General features: G+C 41.7%; 4 protein-coding genes across 4 annotated transcripts; 2 read left to right on the top strand and 2 right to left on the bottom strand.

Annotated features, from left to right (window-relative positions):
• Nucleotides 1-2,042: 2,042 nt before the first annotated feature.
• mmgt1 (membrane magnesium transporter 1) lies at nt 2,043-5,129 on the bottom strand. The gene is made up of 4 exons (XM_080502581.1): nt 5,027-5,129; nt 4,364-4,416; nt 4,105-4,208; nt 2,043-2,821 (listed from the first exon to the last, which is right to left on the bottom strand). The coding sequence occupies exons 1-4, from the start codon at nt 5,103-5,105 to the stop codon at nt 2,665-2,667; spliced, it is 393 nt and encodes a 130-aa protein (XP_080358707.1). The 5' UTR covers nt 5,106-5,129; the 3' UTR covers nt 2,043-2,664.
• Nucleotides 5,130-5,406: 277 nt separating this feature from the next.
• On the top strand, nt 5,407-7,480 carry pfdn6 (prefoldin subunit 6). The gene is made up of 4 exons (XM_080502253.1): nt 5,407-5,543; nt 5,751-5,821; nt 6,673-6,797; nt 7,215-7,480. The coding sequence occupies exons 1-4, from the start codon at nt 5,480-5,482 to the stop codon at nt 7,324-7,326; spliced, it is 372 nt and encodes a 123-aa protein (XP_080358379.1). The 5' UTR covers nt 5,407-5,479; the 3' UTR covers nt 7,327-7,480.
• Nucleotides 7,481-10,343: 2,863 nt separating this feature from the next.
• On the bottom strand, nt 10,344-11,106 carry her5 (hairy-related 5; the record flags this gene model as incomplete). The annotated part of the gene is made up of 3 exons (XM_080501767.1): nt 10,344-10,784; nt 10,885-10,980; nt 11,068-11,106. The coding sequence occupies 3 exons, from the start codon at nt 11,104-11,106 to the stop codon at nt 10,344-10,346; spliced, it is 576 nt and encodes a 191-aa protein (XP_080357893.1).
• A 3,847-nt stretch (nt 11,107-14,953) lies between these two features.
• her11 (hairy-related 11) lies at nt 14,954-16,870 on the top strand (the record flags this gene model as incomplete). The annotated part of the gene is made up of 4 exons (XM_080501766.1): nt 14,954-15,007; nt 15,826-15,921; nt 16,030-16,127; nt 16,258-16,870. The coding sequence occupies 4 exons, from the start codon at nt 14,954-14,956 to the stop codon at nt 16,868-16,870; spliced, it is 861 nt and encodes a 286-aa protein (XP_080357892.1).
• Nucleotides 16,871-21,681: the final 4,811 nt, after the last annotated feature.

Raw genomic sequence — 21,681 nt, 5'->3', positions numbered from 1 at the left:
GGCTCAAACAGACGAGGCCTCGTATTTTTAGTGTTACATTTGCAAAAAAAGATGCACTCATTTGTTGTTGTTTTTTTATATATATATATATATATTTGTCATTGTTGATACCGTTATCTCATATTTTCCTATTTTTTGACGTTATTAGCTGACGTTGGTTGGCATCGGAGATGGGCAAGATGGATTAAATCTGTGAGCGTCGATGTTTATTTTCAATTTCAAACCTTTTCAGACGGGTCTGAGTATTTATTGCTCACGTAGCCTTCAGAAACACACCGTCAGATTGAGAAATGTCCTCTTGATTGAAAAGTCTGAAAAACAACCTACAGTTCCATGTAAGAATTGATATGCTGTATGCATCATTGCCTACTAAAGTACAAGAATAATTTGCATCAACGGCACATTGTGGTAGTGATAGGAAGAGGGTGTGGAGTGGCCTCTAAGAGCTGCATGGCGACACTAAAAGATTAAAAAAAAGAAATAAGCTGTGTGCATTTGCTCACCCTCAGTGTAAGAGAGCGAGCTGCTGGAGAGTATACCAACAAAATGCCTAAAGTCTCAGTAAATGTGCAATTTTAGTGTAAGTCGATGGTAAATAGCCGCCCCAGAAGACCTTCCCTTCTTTCATAATACATTCATCTCCTCCCGAAAAACTATAGACTTCCATTGTTTATCTTGCTGACTGCAAAATACTGTCGATGTTGGAGCCCTTTTTATATTTTCTCCACTGCAGGGCAGCGAGGAACAATGTTTCCACTATAATCTGAGTGAGGCAGCTTCCATCTTCAAACATAATTTAACTCAGAGGCCAGAAAATGAGAAATATATGGGGTTTTTTTTGTATTGAAGACAGTGCATTTATATTTGGGAAGACATTAATCTATTGGAGTTTCTCATAATGATCTGCAATTGAATAAAAGCTAAAACGAGGTTTTAATAACATGAAAGTCTTTTTTCACATTGTGAATTAGTTTTTTTTTTTTTTTTTTTTTAAAGATTTCCATTTTCTCCATAGTGGAGATACGGGGATCTGGAGTCCTGTCCACTCAGTATTTCCTGGTTCCAGACTTGGGTGATTAAATCATCCATCTCATAGTCAATGTGTCCATGTTGCCCAGCTCTGACTGTCACCGTGTTCGTCAGAGAAAAGTGAAAGCTCACATTCCCGGTGTTATGATACGACGGCTTTCTCAATATCCCACCTGGAGCAGTTCTGTTGCTATTTAACGTCAAAACAAGCTTTTATTAAGCCAGGCTGGTTGGACTGCTTCACGCAGGGTTGATGTTTTGGTACAGTTGCACAATATCGACCGACTCCCCCCCACAGCACATCCAGCACAACAGAGCTGTTGTTTTATTTCCTGGCGAAGTCGACGAGGATCGTAATCCCTCCTCCCACCGTACGTGAACATGTTTTGTGTGTGTGCAGCGTGTAAAATCCTCCTCCTGTGGTGTGTCTGTCCGCCTCTTCCAACTCCCAACAGCTGGCCGCCGCTCCTCTGCTGCTCTTTACACCGACCCCCCCCCTCCGCCAATTTTTACCACAGATGTACACTACTTTGTAATGTTCATAGGGAATATAGATTATTTTTGTGAATTTGTTTATTTCAGAGTTTAAAGAGCTATTTTGAAGGAAATGTTTAAAAGCCATTTTTGTAAGCTGTTAAAATGACATATACAAAGTGGAAAGTTTTATGAACCATTGTTTTTTTTTAAGAAAATAAAAAATAAACCCCAGGTAGAATTGTATCCCGTTTGTGTATTTGGGTCAGATCCACACATCTGTGAATGTAAAACCACCATGTTAAAAGTTTGACTGTCTTCCGCTTCCGTTGTTGATAAACTGAAAGCACGGCTTTTACCGCCACCTCCAGGCCAACGCGAGGAACTGCAGCGGAGTTCACGGTGTTTTGGTGCTGCAGCAGCCTTTCATCAAGGTCACAGTGACGGCACACACTGAATGTGGGGCCGCCTCATTAATGCCTCCTTGTAACTTCTCAGTAGTGACAACAAAAAAAACAACAGATCTGGACACTTTATAAAATCAGTAAGCCTTTTATTAAATTAAAAACAATCTGTAGATTTTTACCAAAATGAAGGGAAATAGAACATCACTCAAGATGAATGTACCATCGCTTTCTGCTTTAGTCTTCACAGTATTATCAAAACTTCCGCCGTCTCCTCTCGCATACAGGGATGTGCAGGGGCCTTTTCCAGGAAGTCAAACAAATGGATGAGTCCTCTGCTCATTACAATGAATCTCATCTCAAGTTTGGCCCAGACCGTGGCTAAAGACTGACGCAAGGTTGGAATTAAAACGGCAATGAAAGGGTTTTTTTTTTGTTTTGCCCCTCATACAAAAGATTTACAAAGGACAGCAACCTCCCGGCTTCAGTTCAGAGGGAGAACGAGGGAGACGTCTCAGCATCTTAAGACTCCGAAGCAGTTACATACTGTATGTACAAACAAAGTCAGCATGAAAAAAAAATAACCAAAGGGTTGGCACAGTCAGTGTGGGGGTAATGGTGACCATTTGGATGCATGTTCAGACAGCAGATTAGTTTATTTACAAATTAAAAATGGAAGAGGAGTTCCTCGCTCCGACTAACAAAAAAACAAATCTTATCTGACAATGACGCAGTTCCAGGTGGGAAAGGCCAGTTCTCAGTGCAAATGCTCCAGCTTGCGTAGCCGGATGGGGTTGGGGAGAGCTTGCTGGTTGCGGGCGGAGGAGGGCTCCTCCTCCGGGGAGTGGAACAACACCCGACCCCGGTGGTTGAAGAGGTAAAAGGACGGGTGGTTCCTCAGCGTGTCAAACGTTCTGCGATCGGGATCAAAAGGGAACGTTAAGAGACAAGTAGCGCTCTAAAAAATAAAAACACCTAAACATGTTTCCCTACATCTAATGAATGGAAATGACAAAAAAATATTCACAATGTCCTCTCCATGCAGACTGATTGCAGTCACACCAAAGTCAGATAAGACTTGCGGCACCTCCTTTCACCTCATGCAAAAAACTGATTAATCCTCTGAAAAGGCCCAACAATGAGCACAACCATTTACATGTGACAGGTCGCAGAAGAAAAAAAAAAAAAAAAACCCAACCAGGATACAGTCCAGGATACTACAGCGAGATCGGAATGCAGTTTCTCATGTTTAACACTGGCGGGCCAGAGCATTGAAGACAGGAGCAGTGATACAAGCTTCAGTATGCGCCGCACCAAACTTCACTCACAGATTAAGATCATGAAATCAGGCTAAATGGAACAAAACACGTACATCTCAGTTATTTCTCATGTTTGGCTGCATGAGATCTATTTGCAGAAATGTGAATGCAGTTGTCTGAATATTGGTGCGAACTAAAGTTTTTTTGAAACGCACTTTGTGTATGAACTCCAGTGTGATTCAAAGAATAATCAAAACACAGGATGTGGCCTGCTGCAGAAACACTGAAACCCTTTATTTCTTCTTTTTTTTTTTTAAACCCCTTATATCTAACATGCATGTAATCTGTTGTCAATATTATGTTTCAAATACACTATACTTCTAGACTTTAAAAACGTCATTAACTTGTATTTAAATATGTAATCCCATAAAGACATGCAGCCTCATTTACGAGACAGATTTGTTTTGAAGAGACGACGATTACAAACACACATGAAATGTAAATAACAGCAGGGAGTTTTGTGTTTGGAAGATTTATTTGTTCCAATAGTAAAGCAAGTAAAAGTCAATCTGATCTGAGTGTTTGTGGGATTTAATGTCAACACTTGTCGGCCAATATGAGGTTATAAGCTTCTTTAACAATTAATACTCAACCTGATATTTGTCTGACTTTCTACTGAAATACTGAGTTTTATGAGTTTGGCATCATTTGTAAAAATAACCTCAAACATAAAAAAAAAAAAAAATTCATCTCATAAAATCTCTAAAGCCAGCTCACGCTGATCGCCTCAACGCCCCCCGCCCCCCCGCCCCGTGGAGGCTGGTTCCGTCTGCAATGTTACTAAAACTGATGCTGAGGTGGAGAAACAAGTGGCTCCCCGGTGACAAAGGACACAAACATCCCCGCTGCCAAGGGAGCAGCATGGCGACTGTGCTTACTTGTTTTTCAGCTCTGAGGAGGCGTCCATGTCTTTGAACTCTCCAGCAATGTGGACGATACCGTAACAGGTCATCACGAAAGATAATAAAGTCTGCAATACGATCTGGAGGAAGAGAAGGCATGCAATTAAAAAGCGACTAGATCATGAAATAGTACATATTACTAAAGCAATAAAGAATAGCTTATCAGTAAGGGAAAGAAATAGCATTTAAAACATGTGTTGATGATAGAAGGAACAAATCAAGGTGTGAATCTCACGTCAGTTGGTAGTGTCTCATGCTCCTTCTCTGTCAGTCGCATGTATGATCGGTCTGTGGAGGAGAAGAAATTTTAAGTACAAATAGAAAATACAAAATGACTTCGCAGCCACTTCACTGGGTACACTTGTGCAATCTAATGGGATCCAGTACTGTGTTTATATCAATACATTTCCAACATGAATCAGCTGAGATTTAACCCATACTGTCCAACATGGTGTTTATCAACCATCCTGCAGGAAGATTTATCCAACAGTAACACTTATGGAGCGATTTATAATTTATAAATATAATTTATAATTTTTTGTTGGGTCGCACTAAACTGTGCAGGTGTACCTAATAATGTGGCCCATTCATCTGGACGCTAACTCCTGAATTTAGAGAGAAAGTGGGTGTTTTGAGACATCACATCCGTGTTTGATAGACTGACATATATCGTCTGGCACGAGTTGATAATATACTACTGGGCTGTGGCCGAGTTTAACGTTTTATCTCCTGTGGGGGAACCAAAGCTGGGCTACGCTGTTAGCATCTCGTTAGCCGGCCGATGGACACGAAGGCCCGGGACGCAGTTTCATCAGCCAGCGCAGTAATAACACAGACCCAGCCGGGCTTGAATATACACGCGGAGGCGTGCGTCTCCCCGCCGTGCGGTGGAACTCACGCTGTGCTGCCGAGAAAGCTGCATGGGCCAAAGCGAAGAGTCCGAGTCCGACGACACCTTTCCAGAACGACGACGCCATGTTGGAGCAGGACGAGGATGGACCGGGTGCAGTGTCGTAAAACACTGCCGTAAAAGCCTGCAGCCGTGACGGCGCTCCAATTCAACGCAAAGGGACAACATGTTTAAAACACAAACTAACACATTTAGATAACCAGCGGACCTGGCTTTATTTGTTTTTATAGCTTCTGTATGTACAACAAAAAGATAGAGAATGTTTCTGCAGTACTCTTACATTGAAGCGACGAGCTAATATCCGCTTCCTTTTCCATCCGCTCTTACTTTGAAGGGGGTTAGCTAGCTAACATCCGCTTCCCATTAGCTTCCCCAGCACAGCACATTTTTCCTCCCAGTTCTGTTACGTTTGATTAATTTGAGACCATTTACAGATCAAACATGGCGCAGGGCCTCGTTAAGAAACTACAATCTGAAGTAGAAAAGTACGCACAGATGCAGAAAGGTATGTTGCGGTTATTTAGTATATTTTGTGCATTATGTGCCTTGTAATGTCGAGCTAGCTGACCACATTTGAACCAAACAGTCAAGTGTATTTCTCCTAATAAGTATTTTTTTTCTGGTGGTTATGATCAAAGTAATACTTTAATGCGTTTTAACTGAGAAGATATAATCAGTACATGTCCTCTGTGTTTATGTGTGTGTGTTTCAGATGTTAGTAAAAGCATGTCAGCTAGACAGAAGCTGGAGGCTCAGCTGGCAGAGAACAACATAGTCAAAGAGGTAAAACACTCACAATAAAATTATTTATATATATATATATATATATATATATATATATATATATATATATATATATATATATATAATAAAAATGCAGTCACAATAACCTCATATGAGGTAGAAATATTCACAATAACCTCAAATAACCATGTTAACCAGAGGTGTTAATTTTAGTACATTTACAGCCTGATTCTAACCCTGTATCAGTTTCGTTGACACCAATTACAATACTTTTTTTTTGCTCAACTCATTATAATGACTTTTATTTTAATGCAAATAGGTACGAGTACATCAAACGAGATGACATTTGATACACGGAACATAGAAATAGTTTACACATTCTGGCATTTGAAATGACTCCTCCGGGTGCAAAATACAGTGAATTGTCACAAAAATCAAGTCTTCTACTTGCAGCACTTGTGATCCCTCATGTCTGTTTGAACAAACTCATCATCTAAAGGCTTTGATTCTGATGATACTTTACAAACAAGAAGGCAGCTTTCTCTTCTGACACTCTGGTCACTTGCTGTGCTTTTGTCTACTGCTCTTCCTGAAGCAGAAACATATTCTTCTGATTCTGACTCTTCTCTATTGGATGGCTCTGGTCCCCGGGGCTTTATTATTTCCATCTTGAATTATGTCTGACTTCCATTTAACTGCAGCATAATAAAAATAAGGAGTCCATAGATCTCTTCAGTTATTTATGTTTTGGTTTAATGAGACACGTTGCTGTAAGGCTATACGTTTGAATACAATACACTGCAAAACTTTGTTTGTTACATCATATAAGCTATAATATTGTATACACTCGTGTACTAATTGAACTTGTTTTGTGCCGTTGGCTACTCCAGGAGCTCGACCTGATGGACTCCACAAACACCATTTACAAGCTGATCGGACCCGTATTAGTGAAGCAAGACTTGGATGAGGCCAAAGCCACGGTCGGGAAAAGGCTGGAGTATATAAATGGAGAAATGTAAGCTTGACATAAAACTCACGATCACTTCGATTTAATGAAATGGTGCCCTGCGTCTGAATCCACGTATTAGCGATGTGCTGTATATCCACATTCTGAGGTGGTGATTTTTGGATTGGACCGTTCAGGATATTTCAAAGGTGAAGTGCATTCTGGTTTAGCATTAAAACCTTCAGGGTTTTTGTTGTTGTTTCATTCTCCTCCAAGAAAAGGCATCGACATCTGGTCTGAACACTGTGTACGGGCGGCTGTTTGTGGCGACCCATTAGCCACGAGCTGACTAGCCGAGCCACCGTGGGCTAAAGAGGCGGGAACTCCAGTTTCCGCGAGAACCACAAATGTCCGCAACAAGATGAATTATGTTTTTCTCTCAACTCCTCGTTCTTTTTCTCTTTCTTTCTTTCTTCCCGTCAACAGTCAAAGGTACGAGACGCTCCTGAAAGACCTGGAGAAGAAGTGTGAGCAGCACCGAGAACTCCTGACCAGTTTACAGCAGGAGTACCAGAAAGCCCAGGGCCTGACTGCCTGAACACAAACACACACACACACACACACGCACCGACAGTAGAAGGGACGATTACAAGATGTAAGCCCACGACACGAGGATGAAGAACCTCATTTCAGTGCTTCACAGTGTTCGTACTGTGACTTTCTGTTGTTCTAATAAACATGTTTTCAATGAACGCCGCCGTTTAGTCTCTTTCTGTCACACAGTTTACATGACTTGACGTTTTGTTCTTCAACGCACAACATAGTGAAGCAATGGGATAACACACTTTATTAATCACAAGGGAGAAATTCCAGAATATAACAGACTAATAGAAAATAAGGTGATGAGGATTAATTGGCGCACTAACATAGTAAATATCAAATGGTATGTGTGACAATTTCATAATAAATGGGTGATAATATTAAGTAAAACACTGATGTTATTTGAGTTTATTCCAGCTTCACGCCTACTTTAGTTTTACACAGTGCCGGTTATATTTCTTCATCACATCAAAAGTTATACCAAAGATAACTGGTGAATTGAATTACAATACAGTTAAACTTAACGTTAACTAAAAAAAAAAAAAATGTCAAAGTTTAAAGTATCTTACTGATTTTGTATCTCATGTCAACATCAGCTGCTCCTCAGGGCTTGTGGCAGGAGTTACCAGTTAACCGGGGGCACCGGATAGTGAAGCACTATGATAACGACCAGCATTTTGTAATATTGTGTATAAACATATAAAACTACTGTTTAATTTATTATTTGAGTTGACATCCCATGCATGTGCGCTCCACATCATATCAGGGGTGATTACTTATGCACAACAGGGGGGAAAAGCCCCAATGACTCTGCCCGCGCCTTGGTGGGACTGTATTGTAATGGAAAAAAGCCCCGAGGCTGAGTGGCGCCGGGCTGAATGGGCACTAGTGGAAACAGCATAAATGTTAAGGAAGGAGCTGATATGTTACTTCACCATTGTGCATATGATAATGCAGGAATATCAAACGTTTGCATCCAATTGAAAGCATTTTTTTTTTTACAAAAACCTGAACAACTTGGCATTTTACAGAAAAATAAATGCAATTTCAAATGTTAAGAAAAAAAAAAAGCCTCATGGTGCAAAGGTCCCAAAAAACAACAACAAAAAAGTCCCCTTCATCCACAGCTCTTGGATGAAGTTAAATAGGTTAACGCCTGTCTCTTGTCATTTTGCAGGATTTCTGCAGACTCCGCCATTTAAGTGTTTGCAGACTCATCCTCACAGTTTGGAATTCATGCTGATGCTCGTGCAATATGGCAGCTTCCCACTGAAGAATCCATAAACACCACTTGCTTCTGATGAAATACTGAATATTGAGTTCATTTCTTGCAGACCACAGTGGGTCCTTTGAAAGGCCGCTTTTGGCCCCTGGGCCTTATGTGAGGAAACCTTGTTTTAATGTTTTCAACATGACATTTTGTCATTTTCTTTTATTGGGTTATAAACCTAGTGTTTGTCTATAGCTTATCGTGACTTATAGCTGTAGATCAGATCACATTTTATTGTGTATTCCCCACAGGTACTGACAACAACCGACCTCACACACACATCGCGCTCGTGCATGAGCCGTGTGTGAGAGATCATGTTTATTAAAAAAAAAATCATCAGTCGTGTTTGCTTGTATTTGAACAGTTTATGAGATTTGTCTTCATTCCCAGTGAAACAGAGCTGAGTTGAACGGACCCCGTTCAGCCCTGGTGAAACAGGATCCAGAGCAGAAACCCATGGCTGCATAATCGTCTGTCCTCTAATGCAAAGTAGCCTCTCGTACCAGAATCCAGACAATGACCTTGCCCCCATACCACTGATCGGCCTTGATAGCATGCATTTAAATGCAGATCGACAACACCTTGCATGCCCCCACCTGTACATTTTGAATATTTCCAGGACCCATAATTAATCCGCATGTAGCCTGCATTACAAACAGTAGCTGATAATGATAACGACTCATTGTCTGCCAAAGCTTTTTGACCTCCATTCACAACGAATTGCGCACAAAAAATAAACTTCTCTGTGGGTCAAGTGTTGGTACTGCTGCAATTTATTTATGTATTTTTTAAATATTGGTCTCAATTATAGGGTAAAATACTTCTCACACTCACAAAACTACAGAAATACGTATTTTTACCAATGACAGGCGTCCCATTAAATTTGCTTGCTAAAAGCCTTTGTCAGGAAAACTTTAATATCTGCAACATAAAACGCACATAGGTCTGCGTGTCTAAAATGCATCTTCTTTGTTGAAATGATTTATTGGACTCAGAAATTGAGATTAATCATTCTACCTGGGAAATGTGTAGTATTGTGTGATGTTTATGATAACGAGTGTTCGTGATTCTTGCATACATGGTTTTAATCCGTCACACATATTTAATATCTTCCTGTGACCTGCTGTGGTTCCGTTGAGTTAATACATCTGAGAAAAGGCTTTCCAAAGTTCACCTACCCGTATTCGCCATGTCTGTTTAACTTTCGGGCCTTTGTCCTGTTTGAGTATCTAAATAAATGGTTTTAAAAGAACAAAGGTTTTCATACACAAGAGAAAAGTCAAGGCGATGATGTGGAGTTTAAAAAAAACTTTTATTTATAAGCACACGTGAGTAAATATGGTTAGTAAAACATTTGGGGTAAGAAAATTGAATTAGAAATATCCCTAGCGTGTCCAGACGTAATCAAACACTGAGGGATGGAGTGGAAAAATGAAAAAACACTCCTGTGAAAAAAAATAAAAAATTAAACAAGGAAAAAACGGCAAAAATGGAAATAACTGTGTCCATGTTAATGTACAGAAAGTGAATGAAGTCAGTCGGACTTCAGTTGGACACGATCCTAAAAAAAAAAAGTACAAATAATACCTAATAATGATGATTTCATCCGCAACACGAGACGGTTAGTGGCCAATCTTAAAGAGCAAATCAACTTTCAAACTTTCCAAAATACATTTGTAAGAATATATAGTACAATAAGTATTTGATTTTGAGTAGAATTTGCGCTTAAATGGATCTGGTTCGCGTCACTTGGGCCAGGGCCTCCACACCGCCTCGTCGATGTGCTCCGGGACATCCGGGGAGGGCAGCATCTCCCCGTTAGGCCTGTAGGGGCCGGGCAGCTGGTGGTGGGGCAGGTGCAGAGGAGCCAGGACAGCACGGACCATGTTGGGCGGCCTACTGATTAACTCCGGGGGCCTGAGAGGGCCGCGCGGCCCCTGGAGCACGAAGGGAACCGGGCGGACGACGTTTTCGTTCGCCCCGTGCACCATGTAGTGGTCGACCCTCACCATGCAGGCCCTCATGCAGTCGCATATGCTCTGCTGCTGGGCATAGTTGGGCATCGGTTCCGCGGGCACGGGTCGTCTCGCCTCCTGTTGGGCCCGCTTCATCTGCTGCTCAGCGTGCAGGTACTGGACCACACCCTCCAGGATCTCTGCCTTCTCCACCTTCCGGTTCTTCATTTTCTGTGTGGAGGAAAGAGCCAGTTAGACAAACGTGCAACATGTGAAAGAAACACCTCATTTTTTTTGTTTGTTATATCATCTCACTCACACACGCACTCACCTCTTCACCGGTGTTCTCCACCATCATCTGACGCAGCGTCTCCAAACTGTGGTTGATGCGCTCCCTCCTGCGCTTCTCCATCACGGGTTTGGCCACCTGCGTAAAAAGGTGCAGAAAAATCAAGTTGAGAGTCTGAGCAGGGGTGTTTTTAATCTCTCCCTCTCCTTCGTCCCAGCAGCTTACCCTTTTCTGCGCCCTCCTCTGTTGCGACGGGCTCTTCATGTCAGCGTCTGGGTCACGGCCTGAGTCAGTCATGACATTGACACCCATGAAGAGTGATGGTGGCCCTGATGTCTGCACTATTTAAGCATCTCCGACCGGGACGCTCACCTTTGGGCACACCCTCACCTGAGAGGCGCGTCGGGCCTCAAAGCCAAAGAAATCACCTGGCAGGCACAATTTACATATGTATCCAGATATTCATTCGATTGCGCAACCGTAATCTGTGCTCAAGTGGAACTACTTGAAACGCTTAAATGACTAACCTTCTTTTAAACTCAAGAAAGTTACTTTGTACAACAACGTGCAGACTCAAAATAGGTTCATATTATCACACTGAGTAATATTCCCAAAAGATAGCACCTGAACTGTTTTTGAATCTGATCTTTAGACGTGAAAAGAAAACATCAGGGAAGGAAAGATACTGAACATGTGTATCAAATACGGATTTTTACGCACTGTTGTCGAATAAAGTTACTCAAAAGTGGAGCTTCTCTGTTCAAAAACTTAATGAGCTTTTAATTTAATTGAATTGAATACAATTCACTTGTGTACAATGCATATGTTTGCAGCACATTTCCTCAGAACATGAAATAAATAGAAAGTAGCGACCAGGAGCAGAAACTTGGTTACAAAAGCGCAAACGATCAAAATGGATAAATAATGTTGACTTATAAATCACAAGCTTCGATAGAAACGCGTGACTTTAAAAGAGCAAAGTCGTTTGAATTATCATCGTGGGTAAAATGACACAATTCGAATAAAAGTAGAACTATAAGTGCTCCCAAAAATAGTATAATAAAACCAAACTGTATTAACATTGGGATTTATTCCCTCCACATTGGATCTTTATATTTCATCAGTAAGTTCTAATAAGGTTTTTGTGGTTTTGGACTTTTTTTTCTTTTCTTTTTTTTTTTTTATCTTTTACAAGCCTAAAATGTGTGTTTTTTTGTGATGTGTGAAATGCTTCTGATTTAAAGTTTGAAACAATTTCTCATGTCGCAAGTTTCTAAAAACTAATTTATAGAAACGACACTGAAAGTAGTGCAAACACACTTTTATTCTGAGAACCCACGTTTCATATGAAACATAAATCCGCTCGTTCTCCCCAACCTCCAGAAACCCGTGCGTCTTTGACGAAATAGAAAACCTGCGCGCGCTCTTCTCCAGTGGAAGAGTGTGTGTGTGTTTTTTTTTCTCGATCGTAAAGTTCACGCCATCTCTCTATCGGCGGCGACGCGCGGCGCACAAAGCTGGGGGCGCAAGCGCTGCCGCGGCCACCAAGGCCCTTTTGTGTTTGGCGAAGCTTTCTGCGCACTGCATTTATGGTCCCCCTGATCCCCCTAATAGGCTAAAGTGTGGAGATAACACCGGGATGATCGGATCACGGGGATCTGCTGGAGATTAGACGGCTTTTCAGTGGCCATAATACTTCCGTTTGAAATACTACAAGAGGCGAGTCGGTGCGGCGATTGCCTCCGCTCTACGGCCAACCATCAAATAACACGTCACACGCACCATGGAACCATCTTTGTTTCTGTGTGTTTCACAATTTGGATCTTATGTTTTAATTTCTTTCGTCCTTTCACCCTTCCCTTCACATATCTTACAAACTTTATCTTTATCGTTTATGTTAATTTTCCTGATTTTAATTACGGTTTTTTTTGCTGGTTATCATTGGTCTCCAAAAGCTTTTTTTTCTTTTTTTCTTTTAATTACAAATCGGTTTGTTTGCATTCGTGTTCAATTTGCTGTGTGTAGCACACACGTATGCATGCGTGTGTGGTGACGTTAACGTTGGGTGGCAAATTGAACATCTGACGCTGGAAACCACACGAGAGAAAAAGCCCATTTGGGCTTAGTGTGGCTCATTTACAGCTCTTTACCTCATTGATTAAACAATAGCACTCCTTCCAAAGACAGTCTGAAGAAACTAGAAAAAAAGGTGTGACACAATAGAGCCCTTCTCCTTGATATCAGGTCTGAAATTAATGAAATTTTTCCCATATGTTTTATTTTATTCTCTATTTTTCATTTCTCCTGAATTCTGGCCCCCGCGCTGTGTCTGACTGAAATAAAACGTGTCACCTGTTTTTATATACAACTTTTTCCCACTGGTTTCATCGTCTTTACCCAAATATCAGTTACTTTGATTGCGAAGGTGTTTGCGTTTCAGCACCAGCCGAGACACCCGCCCCATCCCTCCCTCCCCGCGTGCGTAAAAGTGTGTGGGACTTAAACCGAGGCGGACCCGCCCCGTAAATAAGCCCCACAATGTGCTCACCCGCTGCTGTGCAGCAAACTAATTGGTTTAAACTGTGCTCTTTGTCGGCCGAGAAATGGACCGTTTACTTCTAATATCGTGACTGCTCATGTGCATCAGCCACACCGACAAAAGAGTTTAGAGAAGAGACAGATCTGAGAGAGAGAGAGAGAGAGAGAGAAAGAAAGAAAGAAAGAAAGAGAGATAGAGAGAGGCAGACGTGTGAAGTCGTAAAAGAAGGTATCAAAGCGGCCTGAGGCCCGCAGCAGCGCACACACTTCACACACGAGTGTCACAAACATCCCCACACTTCCTCACTTAAGTCACATCCTCAAATAAACACGACAATCCACCTTTTTTATTTTCCCTATTAAAAAAAAGGGGGGGAAACCTTATAGAAATGAATCTGACTGTCACATGGAGGATTGCTCCGTGCGCCACGCATCGAATGCGTATTTTACGCACACGTCACGGCGCGTTGAATTAAAAGCTCAACTCCATTTGGATGAGCTCTCATTTTGGCCTTGATATGAAGTGTCGCTGTCACACGTCATAAAATGGAGCCGCTCACTTTGTCACGTCTGTTCGGTTCCCACGAGGAGCAAAAAGGTTTCCCACAGCCTCACTTCACATCAGCATCTTATATAGAAACCTGTCGTCTAATGACTAAATGGACGAGAATGGAATGCCGAAATGATCACGTAATTCTGGCTACATTTAGATTTATTCTTGATTTGTATGTCCCTTGTACTTATATAAAGTAACTCTCCGTCACGTAATCCTTCACAATGCTTAAAAAAGTTTTCTTTAATGGGAAACAAATAAGAAAATCAACTTTGATTAAATACAAAACAAATTGGGGTTGTATATTTCATTATAAGCTTCTTTATTGTTTGACAAATATGTCTTGAACGTTGCATAGGCAAACCGAATGGAACCAGTTTAGATGATTTCATGAAATTAATTGGAAAAAAAGAGAAGCAACACTTTGAGCTTCTTTTGAAATAAAGAGCACTTCGCATTTCATGTGACTGTTGAAAAACAGTACGTTTTTCAGGATTTTGTTTGCAATTCATGCACCAGTGAATGAGTGACGATGATAAATTGACGTGAATGATGTTTCCACATGATGTACAATGAGCACAGTTCGTCCACGTGATTGTGATCTGATAGTATAACCAGTTTTATTGCCTTTCTGAAAAAAGACAACCTTTTATTAATTTTTTGTCATTGCCCTTACAACTTCTTAAAGCTATTTGTTTCAATATCGCTTGAATGAAAACAAATGACAACTTGGAAAAGAAAAAAATCTGAATAAAACCAAAAAGTAACACTGCAGGAGTTTGGTTTCCATCTTATATCAAGGTAAAGATACGATTTTTGTGTAAAAGGTGTCGTTTTACTTTTTATTTCATTTCTTTTTCTTTTTTTCAGAGCAGTAATCCATCCTCCACCAGGTGACGTCACATCGTCCCTCCAGCCAATCAGATGCCGCGCCCGTTTCTCCCTATAAAAACCTCCGCGAGCCTGAAGCGGCGTTTCTTTGAACCTCTGCCGCAGTTTGACAGCGCATCTGGACCAAACATGACCAGAACTCCTCCAGATCAGCCTCACAGTGACGTCAGAGCCAGGAAAAAGGTACGAAACCCATTTATTTGCCCACAGATGCCTAATTTCGGGACAATAGTTTACCCCTTTAAAAAAAAAGTTAAGAAAGTTAAAAAAAATAAAAAAATATCCCCAGCATTTATAATATTTACTCCTGGGCTGCCAAACATATGACCCGTGAACCAAAAGTAATATTGCAAAGCGTAGAAACGAAATTAAATACAACGAAAAGCAGCATCAAGTCTATGATGAATGAATGAACACGTGCATAATGACACCTGCAGTGCTGCTGCAGCCCGAGAAGCAACAGGTTTCTACAAATATAGAGAATAACTGTGGCAAAAAGGATTTTATTCATCTTTTTTTTTTTTGTTCCGAAGAAAGTTTCATCTTGACCATAAGAAAGTTTTTGATGAATTGAATTTAAACCTTGGATTTGCTATGAGCACATCATTATGAAATTGAATTTGTGAAAACATATAAGTCGTTGAGCAGATTTGAAGCCAAACAAAGTGCAAAGAGAAAACAGAGCAAGTTGTGGTCGACAGACATTAAACTGTATTTTGGACCAGGGGCCTTTATAACAAACTATGTTGAAATTGAGTTTATATAGTGGCTGTTGTTTTACTGGTCCAGCAGAGTTGAGCTGGAATGGGGCTGCATGAGCCCCCAGAACCAGACTGGACTAGTCTGACCATTTGGCCTCCAGCCCCAACAGAGTATGGCCGATCAGCTTTTCAGTTTGAGGGAAAAAAAAAAAACCTCCAGGAAGAAGTGAATGATTTATCGGAGTGATCACGTTTAGTATGTAAAACTATTAAGCTGTATCATGTCGGTTTGCTTCCAAGAGTCTTAAGCCAGTTGTGGAGAAGAAGAGGCGAGATCGGATCAATCAAAGTCTGGATGAGCTGAGGCGTTTGCTGTTCCAGTCCACGTCCGATCCAGTGAGTCCTGTCAACACAGTTACACTCCACTCCACGCAAACGCACGCACAACAATAACCACACTGATGAAATGCGTTTCTCCCACTTTCCGCCGGTCATCATTGACAGCGGTTGCAGAATCCTAAGATAGAGAAAGCAGAGATTCTGGACTTGGCTGTGGAGTATCTTAAAAAGTGGACAGATAGGATAAGCCTGCACGATGGTTGGTCAATCGATTTGCTCATCACTGTTTTGTTGTCCACACTGAAGTGGGGAGAAGTGTCAATCAGCGTATTAAAGTGTCACCTCTGTGTCATCCCTCACTTCCGGGGCGTTTGTTGCAGGTTGTTTTCACAGTCAGGTGAAGACTCCTGCCGCCCTCCCTCCTCCTCCTCCTCCTCCTCCCCCTCTCCTCAGCATGGAGACTGCAGGTTTTCAGCAGTGCGTGGCCCGGCTCGCCGGCCACATGCACAAGATCACGCCGGCGCAGAGGGCCGGCCTCGTCGAGAGGCTCAGACGTCACACGGAGAGCCAGAACCCCAAGGCAGACTTCAGGCGGACCCCCGCCGCCGCCCCCGCGGAGGCCATTTGCACATCTGACAGCAAGGAGGAGTCCCCCGGCCTCCTTTTGCCACCCCAGTGCTCGTTCCAGCCTCACTCCTGCTCTCCGCCCTGCCATGAGTATCTGTCCCCCCCTCCCTCCCCCTGGTACTCTCCTCCTTTCTCCATGTCCTCCTCCTCCTCCTCCTCCTCCTCTCCTTTCCCGTCATTCGCATGCCCCTTCTCCTCCGCCCCCAGCTTGTCTCCTCCGTCCTCCAACACCTCCTTCTTTAGTTTCTCACCATCACTTCCTTACTGCTCCGGCCTCCATGTCCCTCTGACCATGCTGCGAGCCCCCGCTAACCCCGCACACGACGAGGGGCCGGCCCCAAACTCCTCCTCTCCCATGTGGAGGCCCTGGTTCAGATGAAGAGCACAGACTGACTGGGAGAGGAGAGCATGACAAACCTAGACCGCCTTGGATGTACAGTGTATATAATGAATAAAATTGCCTTTTATTTGTTTTGTTTTCAATTTTTTTTTCTTTTTTTTTTTCTTTCTTGGAAATAAATGACACACCTGAACCTCATGCAGCCTCTTTGTGTTCATTCATCCATGTGGATAAAGTACATCCACAACTTACACGCAAGTTGTGTTATTATTTTTTTTGATAATTTTTAGCAAGCACACTTGAACTTGCGTCATAGTTTTGAATGATAAACTAAAGTCTTTTTTTTTTACAAGCTAAATTGGGTGGTCAATGTTTTCAATTAAACCTTTTTTTGTTGTTGAGACATTTAGTTTTATCTGAAAGGTTAAACTTTAAGCAATGCTAAGAGCAATACATTGATATAAACTTTCAGGGGAGCCGAATATCAAGTACAAAGCCTATTTGGATTACAATTATGTCCTGAAGGCCTCAGAGGCTTCGTACTCCGTAGCCTTTACTTTGAAACACGGGAAGTTCCTCCAGATAAACATTTTTCCAGTTTTGTCTGCCGTCTCTTTATAGTTAAAAGTTATAAAGAAACGTACAAATCGCTTCACTTTTCTGAAAATGACAGAGTTTTATCCCATCTAAAGAATTTTTTTTTCTCCCAACTATACATTTTGAAATGCTTTCCTCAGTTTCAGTAATAACAGTAACTGACATTACAGACACCTTAACACTGGAACTGCAGCTTTGTCGTGAAACTGTGTTCATGTTCTCTCTCTTTGTTTTTAGTTTAGGAGAATAAAATCTTCTCTTTAACGCTTCAAAAACTCAGTTGGTCTCACAAATGGGTTGTCAGTGTCGTAAAGCGCCTCGTATAACTGCCAGAGGTCAATGACGTTACAAAGAACAGGAACTGTACTTGAAAGGTGAACAGCAGTAGAAAGTCTGTGCAACACTTTTACTATCGTGCTTCTTGATTTTGGAAACATGATTTCACTCTTAAGAGTTTAATGAGTTGATCAAGGTGGGAAGTCGAGGTTTATTTTCGCTACACTTTCCTGTGCGTTTTGATGCTTATGTCGTTATTTATTAATAAATGGTAAAATGACACAAACCCGTCCTCTGAGGAGGTGAATCATTTTAATATGATATTGGTACAAATTGTTAACAGTGTGGGCGGTGACAGAATTTCAGCAGTGTGTTCAAATTGTAGGCAGAAGAAACCAAAGTCAACCAAAAGGAAGCGACAGGAAGAAACCCAGAGATCAGAGTGATAAACCTCTTCAAGTCTTTTGTGGAACTTGAAGGTGAGTTGAAGCAGGACTTAAATGTGGTGTTAAAGACTCTTTTAAGAACGTTTTCAATGAGAATGTGCATTTCAGAGGCCACCTGCTCCCAGAGACCATGAGCTTCAGGAGACCCACCCTTATCTGATCACTGGTAATCCCTTGCTTTTGTGTGGAGACATGCAAATGTTTCATCCTGAAGGCTGAGACATATGGGACGTCGTGGCTCCTCATTCATGCAACAGGACGACCAAAAAACTACTGCACTCGCTAATCCAACTCATCAGGAGAACAGTCCCTTTCTTATTGTTTCCATGTTGCTTTTCACTGCTTTATCTTTCATCAACAACTCAGAACGTTCAAGTTGTTTGCAACCTTTAAGACATTTATAACATTTTTCCAACAAATAAAATTTACCTGGTGCTGCAAATCAATGTTTGGTGAGAGGAGACACCTCATGAAGTCAGTTTAACACAGAAAAATATTGCTTTAAAAAAAAAAAAAAACTTTATTTTTTAAGTCTTTCAGTCATTGTTTAGCTGTTTTAATTCAAAGGATTTGACCCTCCTGCACAACTCTGTGCAACTTATCACACACACACACACACACACACACACACACACACACACACACACACACACACACACACACACACACACACACACACACACACACACACACACACACACACACACACACACACACACACACACACACACACACACACTGCCCTTCATCTCAACCCACTGCTATTTTAATAGAAATGTAATTACTGTAAGAAAATAATGATCAAAAAAGCGTAAAAGAGTATTTTTGCAAAGCAATTGTTTTACGGAGGCCTCAATGTGATCACTGCATACTTCTCTATATGAAACGACGCAGTGAAACTGGACATGTGGAGTCAGAAAGAAGACAGTGAGTTTGAATCTGAAGGAGAGGTCGCGTGAGTTCGTGGCCTGACGTCAGGACACGTTTAACCAAAAGCATTGTGGGGTTGAACAATAGCACTGATTGAGCATGTAAATGTGGTCATTTGAGAAAGAAAGGGAAAAAAAGAAAGAAAGAAAGAAAGAAAGAAGGATGAATTGGTGTGGGGTTTGTTTGTACCTAAACTCTTGTTCATAAGCACTGGATAGCGTCGCCTTTTGTGAATTAAATTGAAATGCATTTATGTTCACTGAATTTTGTTTGCATGTTTAGTTGAAACTGCAAGAGAGTTTTTTTTTTTTTTATCTGAAGCTCAGTTGTCTCTTCTATCATGGTGAGTTTAAAACATAGTGAATCATTTCAACATGGTCATATGACGGACTTTAAAGGTTTGAAGTATGAACCTCATAGGAACCTCCCTGCTGCCGGGTCACTACTGTGTCTTTCAGTCATCATAAGACTATTTGATTTGTTAATTTGGAATGCTACTCAATTTTTTTCAATCACATTTATTTAGTTTTTCCTTTACCATGATTCATTTCTTTTGTCGACTATGTTTACACACTCAGCTACATCTGTCTATAAAATGTGTATTACAGTAAGAAAATATGGGCTATTTTAAATATCTGTTGGACAGATTGTGACCATTTTTACAAAAACAGAGACAAGATATAATGAGGGTGGGAGACGTGAGGCATCAGGGTCTACAGACGCTGCAGCAGTATTCATTACTTTGACCTTTTGTCATAATCAGGTTTTTTCCCCTCAAAGGTTCTTTTCTTTCGGTTTTTAATAAATCTTAATAAAAGTGCCTTTTCAATATATTTGAGCATTGGGTTGTGACAATACAAATACAAAACTTCATCAGGTATCTACTACAGTTCATCAATATATATACATATAAAAATGATAGGACTTTTGTTTCAGTTGATATTTATTCAAGTATTCAGTACATTTTGGAACACTGGCTACATTTTTCATAACGTACATTAGAATAGCAGAAACATCAATCATTAAAAGTGTAATTTCCGCCCCAAATGAGTTTGAATTCACAGTTGCAGAAAACTGGAGGACCAATGTGTTGACCTCATTATGTGTGACGATACTGAAGGTGTGATGAACCTGCAGTGGAGGCCAGCGGGGAGCTGTTGATATGTGAAAGGGACAATTATTGGCTTGATATTCAAATGTGGCGTCGACATTTCAAGGCTGTGGAGTCTCTCACACCCCTGGCAGAGCAAGCGCCTTCCCTTCGACAGAGTCCGCCTTGGGGGAGTTGAAATATTTCAAATCAGTCGCTCGCTTCTTGAACAACGATCTTCTGTCCCCGAATCCTGCAAATCCCATCCCAGGCCTGATTTCTAACTGCCAAAGTTGAACTCTGACCGACTGCAGGTCGTCACCATGACAACACTGCTCTTACTTCTACTTTTTCCACTATTATTGTTATTAATACAAACACGTATCATCCTGCCTCTCTCAGACACACACACACACGCACGCACGCACGCACGCACGCACACACACACACACACACACACACACACACACACACACACACACACACACACACACACACACACACACACACACACACACACACACACACACACACACACACACACACACACACACACACACACACACACACACACACACACACAGTTAAAGAGGGTTTTATAGGTGTAGAAGGTACCTGCAGTGGGCTGAGGGGGTTTCATAAGTGACCAGCAGAGGGCAGCATGGACACAGCAGAAAGTTGTGGATCAGATAATATGACCCGGATCCCCCCCCACCACCCCCTTTGACCTCGAGAGAGAGAGAGAGAGAGGGAAATAGGGGCGGGGCTGGGGGCTGGCATTAAGACTAAACAGAGGATGTCACTGAGCTCTTCTATCATCGATAAGCCTGAGATGCTGACTTTCTCTCTCTGCTATCTTCTGATTAAATCTCCATTACGAGCCCAGAATATTTCCAGCAGGGAGGCAGCACAGGATTTGGCTAGAGAAAACAGAATTTATCACATGATAGAACATGTTTTTGGATAATCGTTACCCCCCCCACCTTCCCTCTTCCCTCTCATGCACCGAGGAAACTCTCTTGTGAGAGTGCCATTAGTTATGAGGTGGCCATTGTTCTTTGTCAGAGAAATGAGAGGGCAGGCACATCACAGGGAGCAGCTTGATTCTCCTCCTGTCTGCCTCGCGTGTGTTGATCGCCCTGCAAAGGCGCATGAAAGCAGAGAAGGTCGTTCACACCGGGGAGAGGATGGTTTCTGCGGCACGCCACATAATTAATAGGGAGAGAAATCACCTCTTGGAGTGACCTGACAATGGATGAAACCTCCCTGGCATTTTCTCAGGACAGGCTGATTAGAGCCCGATCCTGTTACCCCTCTTTAATGATTGTGTGTGGTGTTTTTTTTTTTTTTTTCTCCTTTCTCTCGACATAATGCATTCCAGATTTGGAGCAACCTCAAGCTGTTGTGCTGTGAAGATGTCATGGGGTTTGTCACGGCCTGCTGGGAATCTGCAAATTCCTCAGTGTTGGTGCATTGCAAAAAGCCAAACGCTGAGACGGGACTGGTGTCAA

This window comes from Blennius ocellaris, assembly GCF_963422515.1.
Source record: "Blennius ocellaris genome assembly, chromosome: 9".
In the NCBI taxonomy this organism is placed as follows: domain Eukaryota; kingdom Metazoa; phylum Chordata; class Actinopteri; order Blenniiformes; family Blenniidae; genus Blennius; species Blennius ocellaris.
This window is presented reverse-complemented; position numbering and strand designations above follow the sequence as displayed.